The following is a 22,762-nucleotide window of genomic DNA, read 5'->3' as shown; positions in this document are numbered from 1 at the left end:
GAGGCACAGAGAGGCTAGGTGACGTGCCTGTGATGGTCATAGTAAGAGACAAAGCTACGATTTAGACCCAAGCAATCTGGCACTAGAGTCCGTGTCCTTAGCCACCGCTCCCTTTTGCTTTTTTGGAAGTACATTAGTATAATTTTCAGGAGAAAACTTACACTACCCTTTTTAGAGAAATCTCACATCCTGATATGAGGATCTCTGTTCAATGTATATGAGCGAGTTTGTCACTGGGGAGTGTCGGGGCAGAAAAAGACGTGGAGAAATACCATCATAGAGTACTTTGCCTTAATTTACTATGTACTTTGCTTAAAATCATGTTTTGTAGCTGTATACACCAAACATTTTTATTATCATAATTGCAGAATTAAAAAATGTCCGAGAGATTCTAAATAGTGTAATCCTTGAGGTGAAATAACTTTGTGGCTCCTTCATTCACAGACAGTCTCTGAGTTTCAAGAGTTTAAAAAATCTGACTTTCAGTTTTTTCTTGTTGACATCTTTGACAATTTAGTAACATATCAGCAGACGACATGCTGTACACGGAGACAGATTTGGAAGAGAGCATGGACAAAATCGAAACCATCAACTTTCATGAAGTTAAAGAAGTTGCAGGAATCAAGTTTTGGTGTTACCATGCAGGCCACGTTCTAGGAGCTGCCATGTTCATGATTGAGATCGCGGGCGTGAAGGTACTTTTGCTCTGGCAACTTCCTCCCCAGAAGTAATGAGTGCAGAGCTCTGTGCCAGCAAGCGATACCGAAGAAAGTTCCGTAAGACTTGCAGAGTGCTACACACTGAAACATAGGATAAAATTAAATTGAGACTTCTTCCTTTTAAATATCACAGTTCATACCCCCACGGTACAACTTCCTCTATCGCGACTATAAAGAGTAAAATAAGCTCCTTAAAAGACTAACGTTCTTTCACAATATTATAGGATCAGTTCCTTTCCGGCGTCCTTTAGGAGAATGATGAGGGCAGAACTTTCTTCCTGGCTGCACCTATTTAACAGCAAACTGTGATTTGGCATTCACGTGTAAGCCCCTGAAGGGGGTGCTGCATGAGTGACAGGTGTTAATCAGAACAGATCCTTGCCGCCATCCTTGAGGAAAAAAGACAAAGGGAGTCAATAAACTTGTAAAAGACCGGTGGATGGCCGCACCAGCACTTACTTCCGGTGCACGTTGGATCACTTGGGGAGCCTTATTAAAAACACTCATTGAATCAATTTGAGGGTGTGGCTTTGCCCTTTTTTTTTTCAAGTTTTCTAGGTGATTCCTCTGTGTAGGCAGAGCTGAGAATCGATGCTCCGGCGTAATATTGTCCTGAATAGTTAGCAGCCGCTCATAGATGTGAAACGTTTACATATCGAGTTATACTAAGTGTTGCTAAATCATTTATCCGTACTGTTTGCTCAGAGGCACAAAAAATAAGTAGAGAATAACACTAAGGCAGATCGATGTTCCCATGTGAAATTTGGTGTTTATCCTCCATTTTAGATGGTTTTTCCATATACCTCAGTAGATTTCTTTCCTCATCATGCCCTTTTCCTCTTGGGTGTTCAGAGCACCTTCTCAAGTTTATTAATACACAGGTTACCTGTGCTGGATGCGTCTGGGAGTGTATCATTCCCCCAAGTTAAGAAGGAATAATTGAAACACTGGATGGTTTATGACTGAACTAAGTTATACACTTTGAATTACTAATATTGCATCTAAGTTTCATCCCTTGTGGGCTGTTGTTTCTACTGAAATTCACCTTCAGATTTTATGAGCTAAATATATTTACCAGTAAAACAAAGCCTTCCAAATCCTGACTTTCTAGCTTTATTTTTTTTCACAGCTTTTGTACACAGGTGATTTCTCAAGACAAGAAGATAGACACTTAATGGCAGCTGAAATTCCGAATATTAAACCTGACATTCTCATTATTGTAAGTATTAGTGTGGTGTATTTTATTTATTCGCTTAAATGTTTATTTGTTTATTTTGAGAGAGAGAGGGCGAGAGAAAGTGTGGGTGGGGGAGGGGCAGAGAGAGGAAGAGAGAGAATCCCAAGTTGGCAGCTCAGAGCCGACATGGGCCTTGAACCCACAAACTGTAAGATCATGACCTGAGCCAAAGTTGGATGCTTAACCAACGCCACCCAGGCGTCCCAGTCCTGATGCCATTTTCTAAAAGTCTCTTACTGCTTGGCCAGATCTGAATTCTAACATTTTTATTTGCTCTTTTTTTCCAATTAGTATTATAACAGTATGTGTTCAAGTGAATGGCATGTTAACGGAGAAACGAATCACTTTGCTTCTGCATTTTATTGATGTTTCACTTTTGTATTCTTTGAGAATCGTCAGTCTTGGTCTCTCACTTCTAATGTGTTATTTAGGAATCTACGTATGGGACGCACATCCATGAGAAGCGTGAAGAGAGAGAAGCAAGATTCTGTAACACTGTTCATGACATTGTAAACAGAGGGGGCAGAGGCCTCATTCCTGTCTTTGCTCTTGGAAGGGCTCAGGAGCTGCTCTTGATCTTAGGTATGCTTTTCCTTTTTGTTTGGGGGATTTTCATAATCTTGGAGTGTGGCTCTGTCAAGATAAGTGCCTGGCCTTGGCTAGGTCATTCTGTCTTTCCAGGCTTCAGTTTCTGCATCTAAAAGCAGATATAAAAGCCCCGAGAAACAGTGGCCCTCGGGCGCTGCTACTGGGAATAAATATTTCCCCCTTCTGTTTGCCATCAGCCTCAGACTTCTCTGCAGTGAGCTCACAAGTCCGAAAAATCTGCTGCCCTTTGATCCAGCAGTACCACGTGTGGGAAATAAATGATGTAAAGACAATTTTATGAATAAGAGTAATCATCGTTTCAGTATTTTTAAAGAAATATCATGTCAGGAAATATCACCTTGTAGGAAAAAATCAATCACAGATGAGTAATTATATGTTGGCACATAAAATGCATATGGACATATATAAAATATATATAATTGGACCAGTGGGCCTGGGCGGCTTTCGGTTAAGCGTCTGACCCTTGATCTCGGCTCAGGTCTTGATCTCAGGATCGTGAGTTCAAGCCCCACAGAGCCTACCTAAAAAAAAAAAAAGAAAGAAAAAGGAAAAAATTAATTGGAATCACAAGGTTAGAGTTCAGAACAGTATGTTCTCTGATCCTATTTAAAAATATACAAATAGGGCTGCCTGGCGGGCTCAGTTGGTGGAGCATGAGACTTTTGATCTCGAGATTCTAAGTTCAGTCCCCACTTTGGATGTATAAGACTAAAATCTTAAAAAACAATACACCAGTGACTGGAAAGATGTTAAGCCTGCGTAATGAGAAAGTGGATGATTTCTTTTTCTATTTTCTGCTTTACTTTGCAAATACTTCAATGAGCATGTATAAATTTTTGGGTACCACTCTTTGCATGTATTTATATTTAATGATTCTAACTCAGACATTCCGTGGTGCTGTTTGAGGAAAACACTCTTCTTAAAGACTGATTGAGCGCCTTGTGTGTAAAGAGCTTCAGTGCAAAGAACTAGAAATGGTCACATCAAGCTCTTGCTCTCAGCTCTCCCATCTCTAGGATGATGCGGATAAGTCTGTCCCTGTTACACTGACAAGGAAAACAAGGAAAAACGGAGTAAATGACCTCAGCTCGAAAGCTGATCTGTGAGAGAGATCAGACATAGTAGGACTGCATTTTCTGCGCCCTAAGCCAATCCAATGTTCTTTTGCTCCTTTTTCTCTTAATTTTTTTTTAACGCTTATTTATTATTGAGAGAGCAAGAGAGAGCATGAGCAGGGGAGGGGCAGAGAGAGGAGGAGACACAGAATCCGAAGGAGGCTCCAGACTCTGAGCCCGATGTAGGACTCAAACTCAAAACCCGCGAGATCATGACCTAAGCCGAAGTCAGACACTTAACCGACTGAGCCACCCAGGCTCCCCTCTTGCTCCTTTTTTTTTTTTCTAACTGCAAGTCAAATTTGCCCTCAAAAGTCTCGAACTAAAACGTCTCCGTAACAAAGTAATTTGAAGAACAGAACAAATTGGGAAGCTGAAGCCATGGCTGTTACCGTCAAATTAGGTCACCAGATTCAGCACATAAAAATATAGGACACCCAGTGAAATTTTAACGTCAGAAAAATAATGAAGAATATTTTAGCACAAGTGTCTCAAAGATTTAGTAACCTATTTTTATACCGAAAATCTTGTGTTTTTTTATCTGAAATTCAAGTTTAATTTGGCATTTGATAATTTTACCTGGCAAGTCTGCCATCAGAGCATATAGTGATTCCTCCTCTGTGCAATTGGTTGTTCCTTTTCCCCTAAATTCTCCCTTGTGGGGTAGTATTAACAGAAAGAGGGCAGCCATTTGAATGAGTGGTTTCAAATCTCATCTGTGTTCTAGCCGTGTGACCTTGGGCAAGTTACTCAACTTTTCTGTGATATTTAAAATGTATCCACAAAAATACACACACACACACAAATAGGAGATGTGATGTGATCTTGGGATGCAGTAGGCAATGCAAGGTATTTGCGAAATAAAAGAGAAAACTTAGGCAGCATTAAAATTTTTAATTTCACCAGTAAAAACATGAGCAGAATAAAGCAAAGGGCTTTAACCTACATGACAGAAGTCCCTGTCCTTATATAGAGTTTTTACTTATAAATCAAGTAGGAAAATATCATTCCCACACTCTTCAACCTTTTTTCAGTCTCAGTTTCCTAATCTATAGGATGGAGATGAATTGTTTTAAAAATTAGAAATGATAAATGTAAATAGCATACTAGGCATTTAATGCATTTTCTAAATGCAGGTACACCTAGGAGAACAAATGATACCTTTTGACCATATACTCTTATAATATTTTGGGATTTAATGAGAGTTTTCTCGTAAGATGAGCCTTCCTTTAAAGATACATTGTGTATGTTAGGGGCACCTGGGTGGCTCAGCGGTTGAGCGTCTGACTTTGGCTCATGTCATGATCTCGCAGTTCATGGGTTCAAACCCCATGTTGGGCTCTGTGCTGACAGCTCGGAGCCTGGAGCCTGCTTCGGATTCTGTGTCTCCCTCTCTCTCTGCCCCTCCCCTGCTCATGCTCTGTCTCTGTCTCTCTCTCTTTCAGAAATAACCATTAAAAAAAAAAAAAGAAACACAATTTGTAAGCATATATTGCCAACAGGTTTTGTTTATTTTTTTTTTAATGATTTGATGGTTTCTTTATTTTTTTTAATTTTTGTAATGTTTATGTATTTTTGAGAGAGAGAGAAAAACAGAGTGTGAGCGCGAGAGGGGCAGAGGGAGAGACAGAATCTGAAGCAGGCTCCAGGCTCTGAGCTGTCAGCACAGGGGCCCACGTGGGGCTCATGGGACTTGAACTCATGAGCCATAAGATCCTGACCTGAACTGAAGTCAGATTTTTTTTGAAGTCAGGTTCTTAACCGACTGAGCCACCCAGATACCCTGACAGGTTTTGTTTATTATGAGAAACTGTTTAGCAGCTTTTCAAAAAAATATAGTCGTACAGTAATATTGTTTGTATGTGTTCAGAAACTATTTTAACTCTTTCGACAGTCCTGTTTTTTAACTGGCAAAGTTTAACTACACAAAGTCTAATTTTGATAAGTCTTTGAAATATTGAGAATACATTTTTATTTAAAATTGTCACAGGATTTAGTCTCTCTAAGGTAATAAGTTATGGTCTGTTACTCAGCGTAAACTTCTACTGAGTCATTTTTAAAAGCTTCCACGTCAGGGCACCCGGATGGCTCAGTCCATTAAGCGCTGACTTTGGTTTCAGCTCAGATCGTGGTCTCACTGTTAGTGAGCGTGAGTCCTGTGTCATGCTCCCCGTGGAGCCCAGAGCCTGCTTGGGATTCTCAGTCTCTCCCTGTCTATCTGCCCCTCCCCGCCTTGTGCTTGCTCTCTCTCTCTCTCTCTCTCTCTCTCAAAATAAATTAATTAATTAATTAAAAATAAAAGCTTCCATGGCTTGGGACTATGATCACAATCTTCTTTTTAGGTCTTGCACTAGTATTCAGAAATAAGTTTTGATATTGTAAGTTTAAGTTAGTAAGGACCAGGCTAATTTTTTTTGAACTCTTTAAAACATAGTTATGTGCCACAAAATGAAAAGGCAACCTACTAAATGGGAGAAAATGTTTACAAATCATGCATCTGATAAAGGGTTAATATCCAAAATATATGAAGAACTTACACAACTTAAAAAACGTGATTAAAAACGGGCAGAAGCCTGGAAGAAACATTTTTACAAAGAAGACGTATAGATGGCCAACAGGCACATGAAAAGATCCTCAGCATCACTAATCATCTAGGGAAGTGCAAATCAGAACTACAGTGAGATACCGTCTCGTACCTGCCAGATTGTCTGTTATCAAAAAGACAAACAAACGAAAAGATAAATGTTGGTCAGGATATAGAGAGAAGGAGACCGTCACACATTGTTGGTGGGAATGGAAATTGGTGCAGCCACTGAAAAACAGCATGGAGTTTCCTCAGAAAATTAAAAAAAGAACTACCGTACCATCCAACAGTTCCACTTCTGTTGTTGTTTTTTTAAGTTTATGTATTTATTTTAAGAGACAGAGTGTGGGAAGGGCAGAGAGAGAGAGGGAGAGAGAGAGAATCCCAAGCAAGCTCTGCACTGTCAGCACAGAGCCTGATGCAGGGCTCGAACTCCTGAACCAGGCGATCATGACCTGAGCCGAGATCAAGAGTCGGACACTGAACCGACTGAGCCACCAGGCACCCCTTCTGCTTCTGGGTTTTTATCCGAAGAAAAGGAAAGCACCAGTGTAAAGACATATATGCACCCCTGTGCATTGCAGCGTTATTTACAGTAGCTAAGACATGGAAATGCCCCACGTGTTCATTGATGAATGAGTGGACAGAGAAGATGTGGCACACATATACAGTGGAGAATGTGACTCCACGTTAGAAAAGAACAAAGTCTTGCCATTTGCAACAACATGGATGGAACTGGAGGGTATTACATAGTGAAATAAGACGGAAAGACAAATACCGTATGGCTTCACTTACGTGTACAGTCTAAAAAATAAAATGGGTGCCTAGGTGGTTCAGTCCATTAAGTGTCTGACTCAGGTCACTATCTGAACGGTTAGTGAGTCTGAGCCCTTCATTGGGCTCTGCATTGACAGTGAGGAACCTGCTTGGGATTTTCTCTCTCCCTCTCTCTCTGCCCCTCCTCTGCTTGAGCGCTCTCTCAAAATAAATGTGTTTTTTTAATCTTTTAAAAAATAATAAATAAACAAAGCCAAACAAATAGACTCATAGATACAGGAAACTGTTGGTTGCTGGAGGTCGGAGGGCTTAGGAGTCCAGCAAAATAGGTGAAGGGGATTAAGAGGTACAAACTCCCAGTTATAAGTAAGTTATGGAAATGTAACATACAGCATAGGAAATATGGTTAGTGATACTGTAATAATTTTGGCGACAGATGCTAGGTAGGGGATCATCTTGTATAAAAATATTGAATCACTGTGATGTACACCTGAAACTAATGGGATATGTCAATTATACTTTATACTTCAATTTGAAAGGAAAAAAAAAAAAAGAAATGTTAGCCTAGCCGGGGCTGGGCACTTAGGAAACCTTCAGAGCCTGACAGTCCCTTCCCTTGCTCTATTGTAGCTTCTGTACCTTGCATCAGAGCTAAAGCACAAGGGGCGCCAACATGTGTTGAATGAAGGGGCGTGCTTTCCAACCAGAGGCCGCATCCCAGGGCCTCGGGCCATCTGTTAGTATCAAATCCTAGCTGCCTGCCTTCCAGTGCGTGATCTTGCGCCTTGGGCAAGTGGTTTGGTATTTCTGAGCTTCCGTTCCTTCTGTAAAATGTGGACTGTGCCCTCTGTGTGGTTGCAGACACCCTACGTGAGCCCTCTTCAGCACCCAGCGTAGAATCTGTGCTCAGGAAATAGCAGCTGCTGCTAGTGCAGCTAACTGTCCCTGCCACAGGACTGCAGGGTCGCTAAGGGACACCAAGGGGCAGAAGTCGGAGTCTTGATTACCAGCAGCCTACAACAGGCTGACTGACTAAAGCAGGAGGGAATGTACCGGAAGGTATTGGTGTCCCAGACTGTCCAGGAAAAGTGGGAAGCGAGCCTGGAACAGGGCCCTTCCTGAGGGCAGGAGGCAAGATCCATTCGGAATGCGTCCCAGGAAGGAGTGCCCGCTACTTGTTACCTGGGTGTCCGCCGGCAGGGCCAAGCCTTGTGAGAGGCCTACCAGGTGCAGGGCCATGAGGACGAGGCCAACTGTGGGAGGGACCAGAAGGGACCCCGAGAGACGAAGTGGCCTGAAGGGAAACAAGGAAGGTCCGAGCCCAGCACCCCCACCCCTGGCTTTCCATCCCTGTGCATAACAATGTCTCAAATGTGGCTTACCCTTAAGCAGGGTAATAATTACTGCACACATAGCCGACATGTTGAACAAATTGTTGTGTGCTCGTAATTACAAATTGCATTTCTAACACTCCAGGGCGTTCCAAATCTTGATGTCTTTGCTGTTAACACGTAAATTAGTGATTTGTGGAAATTGCAAGAGAAGGATATATAGAGTTTTTTTATTTCTATAAATATAGATATAAATCTATAGATACAGATTTATGTACATATTTAAACGTTTTGATTTATTTCTTGGATGTCTGAATTTCTTTAATTACATGTATCACTTATTATTTGAACTATTTATCCCACATAACAAAATGAAATTTGTTTCTGATAAAATCTCTCTAGACGAGTACTGGCAGAATCACCCAGAACTGCATGATATTCCCATATACTACGCGTCGTCTTTGGCCAAGAAGTGCATGGCAGTGTACCAGACGTACGTAAATGCCATGAACGACAAAATCCGCAAACAGATCAACATCAACAATCCCTTTGTGTTCAAGCACATCAGTAACCTCAAGGTGAGTGCTGAGGAAGAGGAAGGACCGGTAAACACAGAGAAGTCGATAGCACATTGATTCCGGTGCCGAGTCCTTTTGGCTGAGGTCTCGCCTTTTCTGTAGCAGGCACCATTTTCCTGCAGGAAAACAAAAATTTAGCAACTGGCATTCTCCTCTGCTTAAATCTTGCCAGTCATTCCAAGTCTCCATTGGTTCTCAGTATTTACTATTGCTGAATAAGTTAGTCTCCCTGCCATAGAAACAGAAAGTCTTGATGAGAAAAATATCTTATGTTGCGTCTTAACGTTTTTCTGTCCTTCCTCAAACCTAATCGTCTTTTTGATTTGCACTGCAAATTCCATGTATGAACATTTTCATATGTTTACTTTTCTAGAGCATTCAATAAAAGCTGATTTTCTTTAGTTAAAAAAATGTTGTTTTAAAAATATATTGTTTTATTGGGGTGCCTGGGTGACTCAGTTGGTTAAGCGTCCAACTTCGGCTCAGGTCATGATCTCATGGTTTGTGAGTTCGAGCCCCACATCAGGCTCTGTGCTGACAGCTTGGAGCCTGGAACCTGCTTCGGTTCTGTGTCTCCTTCTCTCTCTGCCCCTCCCCAACTTGTGCTCTGTCTCTCTATGTCTCTCAAAAAATAAATAAATGTAAAAAAAATTTTTTTTAAATATATATGTTGTTTTATTAAAGTTAATGCTATACTCTTAATAAAATAATGCCCCCAAATAATTCAAGTGCTAGAAGTCATCTTCCAGTTGTAAGTGGGCTCTGTCCATAAAGTATTATTTTTTAAGTTAATTGCTTAAGAACTAGAGCCAAGTTTTCCCTGGAAACAATGTTAAACTTTTTGGTTAGATTTTTTTTAGGCCAGCTCAAAATATTTGTGAAGTATGCAAAGCCATTGTGAATGGGAAAGTTCTTTTGGAATTCTCTCTTGGGCAGATAGAAAGCCATTTGACTCTTACTTTTTTCCTGCCTGCCCACTAAGCAATGAAAATGGTCCTATAATAGCCCATTAACTACCAGTAGAAGGTTTAGAAGGACAGTGTGAACTAACTGCTTCTTATCACTTTGTTTTCCTTTCATTCCTAGCTTCAGTTGTTCAGGAACTGAGAAATTAGACTTAAAATGTTTGCTCGTCTCCGAGGTCCTTACAGTAGTGTGATCAATCTTTTCACCTACCTTTTCGTTATTCTTTAAAAATAAGGACAGCCTTGCCAAACCCTGGTGCTTAGCACGCTTTTACCATTCCTTTTTCTCTCTTAGAGCATGGATCATTTTGATGACATTGGTCCCAGTGTCGTCATGGCCTCCCCGGGCATGATGCAGAGTGGCTTATCCAGAGAGCTCTTTGAAAGCTGGTGCACGGATAAGAGGAACGGCGTCATTATAGCAGGGTACTGTGTAGAAGGGACACTTGCCAAGGTCAGCTATGAGACCACTGTGTCATTCCTAATCAGAATTGCCAAGGTGGCACGTTAAAGTCTGAGAGGCACTTAATCTTGTTGCAGTAAAAAGTATGGAAAGGAACCTAGTTGAGACCAACAAAAACATGAATACCCTCATTCACTGAAGAAGTTTACTAATATGTATTCTCTTGAAAAGCCGTAGAAGGTGTTTGGGTTGATTGCCCTTCTTCCTAATGATGCAGAGTGGTTGATGTTAGCTCTTCGGGATGTACACATTGTGGGAAGTACGTGCAGAACTTTAGAAACAGTTTCTGAACATCCAAGCATCACATTCTCTTACCCCTGTTATCTGTATAACTTGTCTTATTCCTTAAAATACGTTGTGATTCCCAGGGCACCTGGGTGACTCAGTGGGTTGAATGTCCAACTCTTGGTTTTGGCTCAGGTCATGATCTCACAGTTCATGAGTTCGAGTCCCGCATCCATCTGTGCTGATGGCACGAGCCTGCTTGGGATTCTTTCTCTCAGAATAAATGAATAAATGTTTAAAAAATAAAATAAAATTGACTTCCAGAATAGAAGCACATCTGTTTGAAAAGCGACTTTACCAGGCAAGAGAATAGTTGGGAATACAAGTTTGGCTTGTGTTGTACAATTGTACAAGTTAACAATTGTCACTTCCAGTATTTCAAATACATTGAAATTTAGTTAACCTGCCTACTTTCCTGATTAAATATTTGCTTGCTCAAGAAAATAAGTATTTGATATTTATTAAGTCGCTATTAGAATGGTTTTTGTGCTAAAGGTCCTAAATTTAATGTAAGAGTTTATGGCTGCGTTAAAAAATAGAAAATGTCCCTTTTCTTTTCTGATTGGGTAGTTTATTTGTTTTGCTTTTTTTAATTTTTCTTTCTTTTTAACAGCATATCATGTCTGAACCAGAAGAAATCACTACCATGTCTGGACAGAAGTTACCACTGAAAATGTCTGTTGATTACATTTCTTTCTCTGCTCACACAGATTACCAACAAACCAGTGAATTTATCCGTGCTTTGAAACCGCCTCATGTGGTTAGTCTATGAATTTGATTTCTAACATTAAAGGGGAAAGAAACATACCCAAGAAACTGTAGCAGCTGGTTTTCAAGTCAAACACTGCTTGTCACTAAGGTAGCCTTTCAACAGAGCACTTTTGCTTGTACTTGGATCTGACCTCTACAGCTCCCCTTTGAGTTAGGCAAGCTGTGCACTGTAATTTTCTCCACTTACCTGGGGTCACTTATCAGATCCACCAGATCCAGACCCAGTGCTCTTTCTGTCCCTTTCTGTTGCCTCCCCAGTAACTTAAGAGCACAGGCTTTGCAGTATGCTGGTTTTGAATCCCCGTTCTATCCCTTACTTGCTGTGTAACCCTGGGCAAATTACTTATCCTCTCTGTACCCCATTTGTAAATAGGGATAACAATGCCTCATAAGGTTATTGTGAGGAAGGAGTGAGAGAACATATATATCTAAAGCATCTAAAATGGTGCCTGGCATGTAGTAAATGCTTAATAAGATGGAAAGAAGGGAAAGACAAGTCATGTAATGGTAGAAATTAAAGATCCAAATAGATATGAAATGTATTACATAGCTCCTTACTGATGTGCTTTGTTTATATTTTTAAGTTTCATGTAATTATGAAAATAACAATTATATTTGGGTGGGACTAGGGAGGGGATAAGAGGGAAAAGCTAAAAAAAAACATGTGTTTTTAATCAACAGAACACTCAGGGAATATGTGTCTGGGAAACAGATGAAGTGCCCTTTCTGAATGTATTTGCAAGTAGTTAGAGGAAATAGCCTTCTGCTAATTTTTTTCCTTAAGTTTTTTTTTTTTTTTTATCGTGGCAAAATATATATAACATAAAACTTGTAATTTTAACCATTTTTTAAGTGTACAATTCAGTGGCATTAATTACATTCACAGTATTGTACAGCCATCACCACTATCTATTTCTAAAACTTTTTCATCACCCCAAAAAGAAATTGTACCTGTTAAGCAAAAATTTTCCATTTCCTCCTCCCCAGCCCCAGGTAACCTCTAATTAATTTCCGTAAATTTGCCTATTCTAGATATTTCGTGTCCATGAACTCATATAAAATATATATAATATGTCCAAGGTTCATCTGTTATCGTAACATGTATCAGAACTTCATTCCTCTGTGTGGATGAAAATAATAGTCCGTTGTGTGTAGGTCCCACATTTTGCCTGCACATCTGCCAATGAACACGTAACGCTAGAGTGAACGTGGGCCTGTAAGAATCTGAGTCGCTGTTTTCTGTTCCTTTGCACATATGCCAAAGAGTGTAATCACTGGATCGTGTGTTGTTAACTTTTTGAGGACTCACTAACCCTTCCCGTAGTGGCCTCACCATTTTACTTTCCCCCCAGCAGTGCACAAGGATGCCGGTTACCCCATATCCATGCCAACACTTGCTAGTTGCCTTTGTTTAATTATAGTCATTCTAGTAAGTGTGAAGTGGTATCTCATTGTGGTTTTGATTTTCACTTCCTAACAACTGATGATGTTGAGCATCCCTTCATGTACTTTTTTGTTCGTTTTTGAGTTCTTTCTAGCATGGTAGTCCTCACAGATATTTTCCCATTGGTCCTTACTTAGAGCAGATTCTCGGGTGGGGAAAAATCCCTCTCCTTTTTAGCATCATGAACGGTCGAATTGAGCTACAGCGCAGGCTCCTTACAGGTGTTTCCTAGCGTATGTGGTTTATGGATATTCCCCCCACATTTTCAAGCCAGGGAGGGAGTGTTGTACTGCCCTTTCTCTCTGGTGTCACCACCTCATCCTCAGGCCATTTCATTGCTCTTCAGGCTCTCTCTCTGCTGACAGTTAAAATTCCTGGATTCAGCTCGATGCTTACCTTCCTTCAGTAACCAGGTCAGCAAAAGTATGTCTACATGATAATGTAACAGTAGTGTTAGTAGTAATAATGAGCAACAGCTATCAGTTATTATTTACCACGTGCCAGGTACTGTACTCATGTTCGAAGTAATCTCTGGCCCAGCGTGGGGCTTGAACTCTCAACCCTGAGATCAAGAGTGCGTGCTCTACCAACCGAGCCACCCCGGCACCCCTGTACTCATGTTTTACGTGTATCAACTTGCTTGCTCCTTACAACCAACAACTGGTTATAGATGAGAAAACCGAGATGTTACGTAACTTGCTCAAGTTTACGGAGCTAGTAAGTGTTCGAAGAGCCGGGCGTTGTGTTTAAGCAGCCAGGCCTCGAAGCCTGGACTCTTTGCTAGGTCTAGTAGTGAGGCCGAGTTGGCTTCTGTTGGCCCAGGCAGCAATCTATAGATTAAGGATGATCTGTCTTGTAAAATATAGGTTATAAAAGTGAATAGGAAGAGACTGGTATCTGATGCAATTGTCGTCAGTACCCCTCAAACACAATTTCATTTGGTTCTGAAATATTTTATTTGGTATTACTATAATAAACAGAAGAAATTATCAAAGGTCTTTGTTATCCCCTATAAAAAGCTTCTTTAGAAGCCTTGTATTAAGATGGGGTACCTGGGTGGCTCAGTAAAACGTCCGACTCTTGATTTCGGTTCAGGTCATGATCTCCTGGTTTGTGAGTTGGAGCCCTGCATTGGGCTCTGTGCTGACAGCGCAGAGCCTGCTTGGGATTTTTTCTCTCTCTCAAAATAAGTCAACTTAAAAAAAAAAAAACAGGCTTGTATTAAGAAATGTAAAGAAAACTATGGGTGTTTTCTTCATTAGTAGGAGTGGCAATAGTTTCATACAGGAATCATGTATCTAAAGCTGGTAGAGGCTGTGGAGTTTACAGAAGTCACGTGGTCCAGCCCTTTGCAGTTGAGTACGGAAGTCTAGAAAAAGTCCAGCGTCCACCAAGTTGTATGCCTTGTTAGTGGCAAAAAACTGAAGTTGAAGTTTCTTTACTCTCTCCTAAAATAGTTCCACTTCAGGATTTTTAAGGCCAAACAGAATGAAAATACCTATACAAGTTTGATTGACTGGAGATCCTTCAAAGTAGTTCTGCTTAATAATTTCGATTATATGTGTTTCAATATTTAAGTCAGATAAGGGCCATCATTAACCCACACTAAGAGTGTTTCCCTGTGCTCTCTGAAAATTCATTCTGTGTAGATTTTAGTCCATGGAGAACAAAATGAAATGGCCAGATTGAAAGCAGCCCTGATTCGAGAATATGAAGATAACGATGAAGTTCACATAGAGGTTCATAATCCTCGGAATACAGAAGCTGTGACCTTGAATTTCAGAGGAGAAAAGCTAGCCAAGGTAAAAGGTTGTGGTTTCTAATCTTACCCAGGTCTTTTCTAAAGGGAAATGTATACTTAAAAATACAGCCTTCTTTTAATCAAAGCAAGATAATGTGCTTAATGATGATTTCTGTTTACTTAGTATACTATAAGAATTTTCTCCTGGGGTCACCTGGGTGGCTCAGTTGGTTAAGTGTCTGATTTCAACTCAGGTCGTGATCTCATGGTTTATGAGTTCAAGCCCCGCCTTGGGCTCTGTGCTGACAGCCTGGAGCTTGGAGCCTGCTTCAGATTCTGTAACTCCCTCTCTCTCTGCCCCTCCCCTGCTCATAATCCGTGTCTGTCTGTCTCTCTCTCTCTCTCTCAAAAATAAACATTTAAAAAAATAAAATTAAATATTTTTTTTTTTTTTTAAAGAATTTTATCTTGGGGTGCCTGAGTGGCTCAGTCATTTGAGCGTCCAACTCTTGATTTGGGCTCAGGTCATGACTTCGTGGGATTGAGCCCCGAGTCGGGCTCCGCACTGATGGTTGGAGCCTGCTTGGGATTCTCTCTCTCCCTCTTTCTCCCCTCTGGCCCTCCCCTTGCTCACTCGCTCACTCTCTCTCTCTCTCTCAAAATAAATAAGCATTTTAAAAAAAGGAACTGAAGGAATTGTTTCCTTATGCTCTTTTAGGTCTTCTTCTGATTCTTCTAGTTCATTTCTTCACATAGAAAATTTTCAAGTACGTTAGATCTTAATGCAGTTGAGTTTGATAGCTTTTTAAACCACATCTCCACTTCCTTTTCATTCCTGTATCTGAGGAAGGAAATTCATTACTGTTTTATTACTACATCTCATACAGTATAATGTCTACTGGTCCTTCTCCCAGAGAATGTAAAGATAGATAGGTCTGTGTCTTTAAACATATGTGGTATGATGGAACTTACAAAAATTTGTCCTTTTTTGATGTTGAAATATAGTATTTTCAGAATTTAAAAATAGTTAAAGGGGCGCCTGGGTGACTCAGTTAAGCGTTCAATTATTGATTTCTGCACAGGTCATGAACTCATGGTTCATGAGTTCAAGCCCTGAGTCAGGCTGTGCACTGACAGCACAGGGCCTGCTTGGGATTCTCTGTTACCCTCTTTCTGCCCCTCCCTGCTCACCCTCTATCTCTGTCTCTTAAAATAAATAAGCATTTAAAAAGATAAATAAAATCGTTAAAAATCTTACCTGAGACTTCAGAGCGATACTATAAGGTATCCACATTTGTGCCTCCTGTGAAGATTTTTTTTCTTTTAAATGTTTATTTATTTTTGAGAGAGAAAGAGTGTGTGTGAGCAGGGGAGGGGCTGAGAAAGAGGGGGACAGAGGATTTGAAGCCAATTCTGTGCTGACAGCAGAGAGCCCGATGTGGGGCTTGAACTCACAAACTGTGAGATTATGACCTGAGCCAAAGTCGGACGTTTAACCGACTGAGCCACCCAGGCACCCCTTCTGTTAAGATTTTTTTTAAGATACTTCTAAGGGAAACTTTTTAATGATTTATCTGGTTTTAAATATCAGACATGTATTAATGAGCAAATTTACAGCAATTCTTTTAATATATAATGAGCCAGATACAAGAAGACTAATTGAGGAATATCCTTCCTTGCAGTTGAGTTTGAGGGGGAAAAAAGTTAGGACGTGAGGCTTTTGTTGCCAGAGAAGAACAGAGGGTTGTATTGACTCCTGTTCACAAAACTTTTTAATGGAAGCAATCTTATACCTATAGGAAAATGTATTCAGTTGGCAATCTGAGAGCTGATTTCCCAGACTCTGCCGGTTGAGAGGGAGGGAGGAGAGGTTTTATAGTCAGACTATTTAGGAGAAGCGGAGTTGAACAAAAATAAGCTGTTTTCCTTACCGCTGGACTTTTCAGAGTTTTATTATGCCATTATGCATTATAAATCTTCAAGAAATACAGTACGCAGCATTTTAAAAAGTTTCAACTACAGAACTGGGAACACAGTATAGATATGTGTGTCACTTATATATAACTTGTGTATATGCATAGAGAAACTGTTGTCAATACCTGTTTCTTTGTACAGGTATTGATATACCACATATAGCTTTGTATTAGAATGTGGTTCTGTGATTTCAGCCATAGGTGTGGTTACTTAAAATCATTAGCTCTAGTTTTTTTTCTCCTAAGTGCAGTCACTTTACTTACGGTGAAGTCTTTTACGGCAGCCATCCTCAACCATGCAAAACAGAAACTCAGAAGTAGGTGAAGGGAAGCAGATCCACAGAGAACTATCAGAAAAGCCATTCACCTTGTACGCGTGTCAGGCCAGCCAGTTGTATGTATGTTAATAAATCAGCACATTGGAAACCACGCGCTCGGCACGGCCAGCCGCAGCGGGCGAAGTCAGAGGAATCCTCGCTCTCTCGGTCTTGCTCTCTGAGGTGCTCGTGCGCAGGCAGACAAGCTCACCCAGCTTCTCGGCATCTGGGCCATCCCTGTATTTAAGATCGGTCTCCTGGGGGCAGTGCTGCTTTCATTACCTCACCAGCACTTAAGGGAAAAGTCACCCTGACATATCATCTGATGTAGAGCTTTGTCCCCTCATACAGTTATAACAGCAAACACTGTTACCACTGCCTGGCTGCTCTTTGTCTTACTTGATGAGAGGAAACAAGTATGAAATACACTGGCTTTTTCCTCTTTGGGTTCATTTATTAGTAGCGAAGACCAGTCACATTTAAGAAAGTTGGGTTTCATGCTTGTAAGGTGTTTGGTTTTGTTAGTTTTTGAGCAATCATTCTTTTAAAAATTCTTGCCCCTTGGTCGTAGGAGTTCTTCAACGCCTGTCTTTATGGACAGATATTGGCAAAATCTTATCTTTATTGATGAGATATCACCTATCTCTATTGACCTCTCTATCCAAAGATGCTCCTCCTCTGCTAGTGTTGAGCCTAGTATAGACTTGCACCTTTGCATGAGGGAGCTCACCGTGTACGAGGCCTAAACCAGCGTGCAGGAGCACGTACATTTCTGGCCTGCACCTGCAGCCTTCCCACCATATTACAACTGTTGACAGCTTTCGGAGGCCCCAGCACCTATACGTTTACTTGGTTGCTGAACTGATCGGAACTGAACTGAACCTAGCTCTTCTTGCCAGATCTGCCCCGTGACTCTTGCCTTTGGTCTCTTGGTGGCTCTGTTCCTGTCCTCATCATAGACCTATATAACATTTTTTATTTTTCATGTTAAAATTCATGTCATTTTCATGGTTCACATGTCAGATGGTCATCATTGTGATTGAATATCTAAATAATTGCATTTTCCAAGATTCTGTTTTCTTCAAGTTTTTTGTGTTTTGTTTTTTTTTTTTAATAATAGGTCATGGGCTTTTTAGCAGACAAAAAACCAGAACAAGGCCAGCGGGTCTCAGGAATACTTGTTAAAAGAAACTTTAATTATCACATACTTTCTCCTTGTGACCTCTCCAGTAAGTATACTATTAAACATCAAATATCAGTTATTTTAATATTGAAAGAAAATCTGTGAAAACTTTTCATACTAATGGCCAAATCTTAAGTAGCAGCCAAATAATAAAATAGAAATTGATGAATTAATGATCCACATAGTTTTACGGGGGGAAAAAAAAATCTTCCTTGAACTACTTACATGTTTGAATTCTTTGCAAAATAACTTTTTTCTTAATTGGGAACATAAGTTGACCTCTAAGACAGGTTGACTGCTGCTGCTGACCCTTTACAAGCCTGTTTTCCACCTTTTACAGTGGAGTCCTGGTACTTTTGTTTTCTAACGTAAACTTGAATGCCGCCCCCCCACCCCACCCCCGACACACACGCATTTTGGTCTTTGTGACCTATAGTTGTACGTTCCTTGCTGGGCCTTTATGTCGTGTGCCTGTGTAAATGCTGAGCCATCACTGCTTTCACAGTAAATATGGTATTATTATCTGCAATAACGGTGCTCAGTTTTATGCAGATAGCCATAACAGAGTATGAGCACCTTATGAAGGAGGAAGAAATAGCAGTGTTTAGGGATTCATCTGAGCTGGGCCAGCTGCCAGCTTCTAGCCCATCACACAGTGGAGTGTAACTTGTTCTCTATCCAGCGGTTAGTGGATCTTCCTCTGTGCCAGGCACTGTGCCAGGCATTGGAGGACTAAAGGTATGCTACAGAGCATGGTGCCAGCCCCTGGAAGGCTGTCTGGGGAGAGGCGCAGCCTTGTCAAGTCCCAGCAATGACGAGTGACAGAGAGGTGCATGGTAAGTGCATGAGGAGAGAACGGACCCAGACAAGTCGGAACAAGTTTTGCAAACCAGGTAGCCCTTGTGGCAGGTGGTGAAGGATTGCCGGGGTTGCCTGGCCCAGAAGAAAGCAGAGGACAGCTGGTGCCCTGGCTCGGAGATCTCCAGGGACCTGGGTTTTTGAGGGCAGTGAGGCTGCTTTCTTACGGCTGAAGCAGAAGCTAACTAGTGGGGGGTGCATGTGGGGAGTTAAGGGGGGAATGTAGGGCAGGAACCAATTAAGGAGCATCTTCTAAGCTTTCTCAAAAATAAGTTCTCCTTTACTTTGCTTTAATTTCTCTCTACTCGTGTATGTGTTTACAGGCTCTATTTTCTGCGACCTGTATTGTTACTTAAAGTGTATCTATTCTCATTTCCTCTTCAGATTATACTGACTTGGCCATGAGCACTGTGAAACAGACCCAAGCCATTCCGTATACTGGTCCTTTTAATTTGCTCTATTACCAGCTACAGAAGTTGACAGGTGGGTATTTATTGAAATTCACCTAATTGTTTTCTGCTTTTGAGTAAGAGAAGTATATACCCAGGAAAGGAGACTGTTCCATTTGGGTTGTTGTCTCAGAATTGCACAGATGTTATGTGCACTTCACTTGGACATGTTATCACCTTTGGGTAAATTTTTGAAAATACACTCCTAAGTTTTTTTTAATTGCATTATACTTCTTAGCTTTGATCCACTGAAAATTCTAAAAATATCAGTAACCTTTGCTGCTCATGTTTAAAATCCACTTTAGTTTACTCTTCTAAATTTTATCTATCTCTTTTCTTTGTTCAGTGAAAATAGGTTTTCTGGTTCCATCAGTACCAGTCTATACGGCAGGTTTTAGAAGAACAACGAACACTGGCCAAAGGCCAATAAAACAGTAAACCTATTCTGTTTTCATATTAGATCATTTGAGTTAGATTTTTATGTATTAACATAATGAGAGGCAATGACTAAGTTAAAAGGCGTGGATGCCCTCTAATAAGCAGGAACACTTTAATTTTTTTTCTATAATTGTTTTTTAATGTTTATTTATTATGTTTGAGAGACAGCACAAGTAGCGAAGGGGCAGAGAGAGAAGGAGACACAGAATCTGAAGCAGGATCCAGGCTCTGAGCTATCAGCACAGAGCCCAGTGCGGGGCTCAAACCCACAAGCTGTGAGATGACCTGAGCCGAAGTCTGACACTCAACAGACTGAGCCACCCAGGCACCCCAAAGCGGGAACAATTTAAATTACTTTCTATTAATGTGCTCTTCGTTATTCAAATAGCAAAATATTACTATAAAATAAATCAGTAGAAAGAAAATCTTTTTTTGCTTCATCTTCACATGAGAGTTACAGGTCATAACATAGAAAGTTAATAAAAATATGTCTGAGTTAATTCTTAATTAAGAGGTGACTGGGAGGACCAGAAAAGCCTCCTCTTAGACAATAGAATTTCCCTAAAGAATGATTAAGCTTATGAAGACAGAAGGAAGAGGTGACTATTGGCAGTAGTTGACTAGTCTCATGTCAGATTTTAAGATACTAGTGGAGTATTAAGACACTAGTGACGGGGCGCCTGGGTGGCTCGGTCGGTTAAGTGTCTGACTTCGGCTCAGGTCATGATCTCACAGTCCGTGAGTTCGAGCCCCGCGTCGGGCTCTGTGCTGACAGCTCAGAGCCTGGAGCCTGCTTCGGATTCTGTGTCTCCCTCTCTCTCTGCCCCTCCCCTGTTCATGCTCTGTCTGTCTCTGTCTCAAAAATAAATAAACGTTAAAAAAAAAAAAAGAAAAAAAAAAAAAGATGCTAGTGACTAAATCTCTTATGTAAACACAGATATTTAACAATCACCAAAGTTTGCAACTGATAAAATGTTTCATGTCCCAGGTAAATCCTGCCTCATTATATGAATTTTTATAATACATGTTGAGATCTTTCAGTTGCTGTAAGCAATCAATATAAAACTTAGTTATTTGAAATCTCACTGTTCAAATGAGTAATTAATTTTTTCATTGTGAATCAGATTTATTTCAGCTATCTCTATAAACAAAGGAATAATGATGCCTCTGGAAGATTATCAGAAAATTATATACATCTTAATATTACTTCCTTTTTTCAGGTGATGTGGAAGAATTAGAAATTCAAGAAAAACCTGCTCTGAAAGTATTCAAAAATATTACTGTAATACAGGAACCAGGAATGGTGGTATTAGAAGTAAGATAAGATCATTTACCTAAACAAAGAGGGGAAAAAAGTTTTAAGACTTCACATATAATTGTAGAGAAAATTTGTTCTTAAGAAAAAAATTACTGGAAAATATATCCATGCATGTTTTTTTTCCAAGACCAGCTTTAAATATGACCTCGCTGGGCATTTTCTATGTAGTTCTAGTAACGTAAAAACTAGTATTAAATTAAGGCTTAATATTTAGCATGTGTAGTGAGTATAGGTCTCTCAGATGAGAAGTTTCAACTAATTTTGTGATGGCCCTGGATGTCTTCAGTTACATCAGAACATCCGACATTCTCAAGAGAAAAATCAAATTGTTACATTGAAACAAATAGACTTGTCATGTTAACACTCTTAAGACAGTGGAATTTTGAAAATTCAAATAAGCAATATTAAAATGACCCAAATACACAAAGGCTAGAAACCACTGAGTGTGGTTTCTACTATTAGAATTTTAAATTCCTACAGGGGGAATTTGGAACCCAGACACCAAATTAATTTGATGGTTGATTTTGATCGCTTGGCCTCTGTCCGGTTCAAAGAAGGACTTGTAGAGTGAATCCTCGAACTGAATGATCCAGGGAGGTGCCTGGTTTCGTTCTCTGCCTCAGGGAGAATTGCATGTAAATTTCCCAGCTAGACGGTGCGCTATTTTGTTCATACACATTATTTTTTAAAAGTAAAAAAGATCTGCCAACTCGGGTTCCACTGCAGTTCTGGGATTTAAGTTGAAATTTGATTCATAAAGATGAAAGTAACTGAAGAAAGTGTCAGAAGGAGTAGTTTATAACACGATGTCAGACACAATAATACATAAACATTACTGCCCTAGGAAAGGGAAAAATTATTAGAGACGTTCATTTAGCTCTTTCTACTAAATGCTGTACTTGTATTCCCTGGAATTAACATGTCCAAGAGCGTCTCAGAGAAAGGTTTTCAAGTGCCTCACAACGCTTGTAAAAGCGCTTTTTGAAAAGGTAACAGGTAGGGAAGGCACGTGTTCCTGAAGTGATTCACCTGCTCTCTCCCTGGCCTGGCAGGCCTGGAAAACTCTCTTGGAACACCCACCCGGCATGTGCACAAGTGTCAGGGTCCTAGGCTTCGGCTTCGTGTGAGAAACAAAAGTACATGTTTCGAGATACTACCCTGTGCCGGCGCTGGGCGTGCTTCTGAAACACGGTGCTTAGGGCTTGGCCCGCTGCCAGCGGTCCCCACCGGTCACCTCACACCAGTGACCTCTGTGAGACGAAGGTGCTGGGTAGGAGGATTAAATGAGGGAATGGGTATCAGGCCCCTGCCGCAGAGGAAGTGCTCAGGACATGTTACTATTGTTATCAGTTAGGACATTAGAGAAGTCCCGCATTATTAGTCTTAGGAAACAATTAGTTAATGTCAGTGGAAAATGCTAGAGACAGAAGTCCCATATGTACAGTCTTTTGTGGTTAGCTGTATTCCTACCTTCCTAATTCTGCCTTTTGCTTCCCAGTGGTTAGCAAACCCTTCCAACGATATGTATGCGGATACAGTAACAACCGTGATCCTGGAAGTTCAGTCAAACCCGAAAATCAGGAAAGGTATAACATTATTTCATTTTT

General features: G+C 40.5%; 1 protein-coding gene across 2 annotated transcripts in view; it reads left to right on the top strand.

The window, feature by feature from the left end:
* Window positions 1–22,762, top strand: part of CPSF3 (cleavage and polyadenylation specific factor 3) — a 39,488-nt gene that overhangs the window by 7,694 nt on the left and 9,032 nt on the right. For both annotated transcript variants that reach the window (XM_007098231.3, XM_042982531.1), the window contains exons 5-15: window positions 518–695; window positions 1,849–1,938; window positions 2,388–2,538; window positions 8,775–8,950; window positions 10,211–10,369; window positions 11,277–11,423; window positions 14,528–14,680; window positions 18,030–18,138; window positions 19,335–19,433; window positions 21,058–21,152; window positions 22,654–22,741. In XM_007098231.3, the coding sequence (XP_007098293.3) occupies window positions 518–695; window positions 1,849–1,938; window positions 2,388–2,538; window positions 8,775–8,950; window positions 10,211–10,369; window positions 11,277–11,423; window positions 14,528–14,680; window positions 18,030–18,138; window positions 19,335–19,433; window positions 21,058–21,152; window positions 22,654–22,741 (1,445 nt within the window). The remainder of the gene's footprint in view (window positions 1–517; window positions 696–1,848; window positions 1,939–2,387; window positions 2,539–8,774; window positions 8,951–10,210; window positions 10,370–11,276; window positions 11,424–14,527; window positions 14,681–18,029; window positions 18,139–19,334; window positions 19,434–21,057; window positions 21,153–22,653; window positions 22,742–22,762) is intronic.

Source organism: Panthera tigris, chromosome A3 (assembly GCF_018350195.1).
Source record: "Panthera tigris isolate Pti1 chromosome A3, P.tigris_Pti1_mat1.1, whole genome shotgun sequence".
In the NCBI taxonomy this organism is placed as follows: domain Eukaryota; kingdom Metazoa; phylum Chordata; class Mammalia; order Carnivora; family Felidae; genus Panthera; species Panthera tigris.
This window is presented reverse-complemented; position numbering and strand designations above follow the sequence as displayed.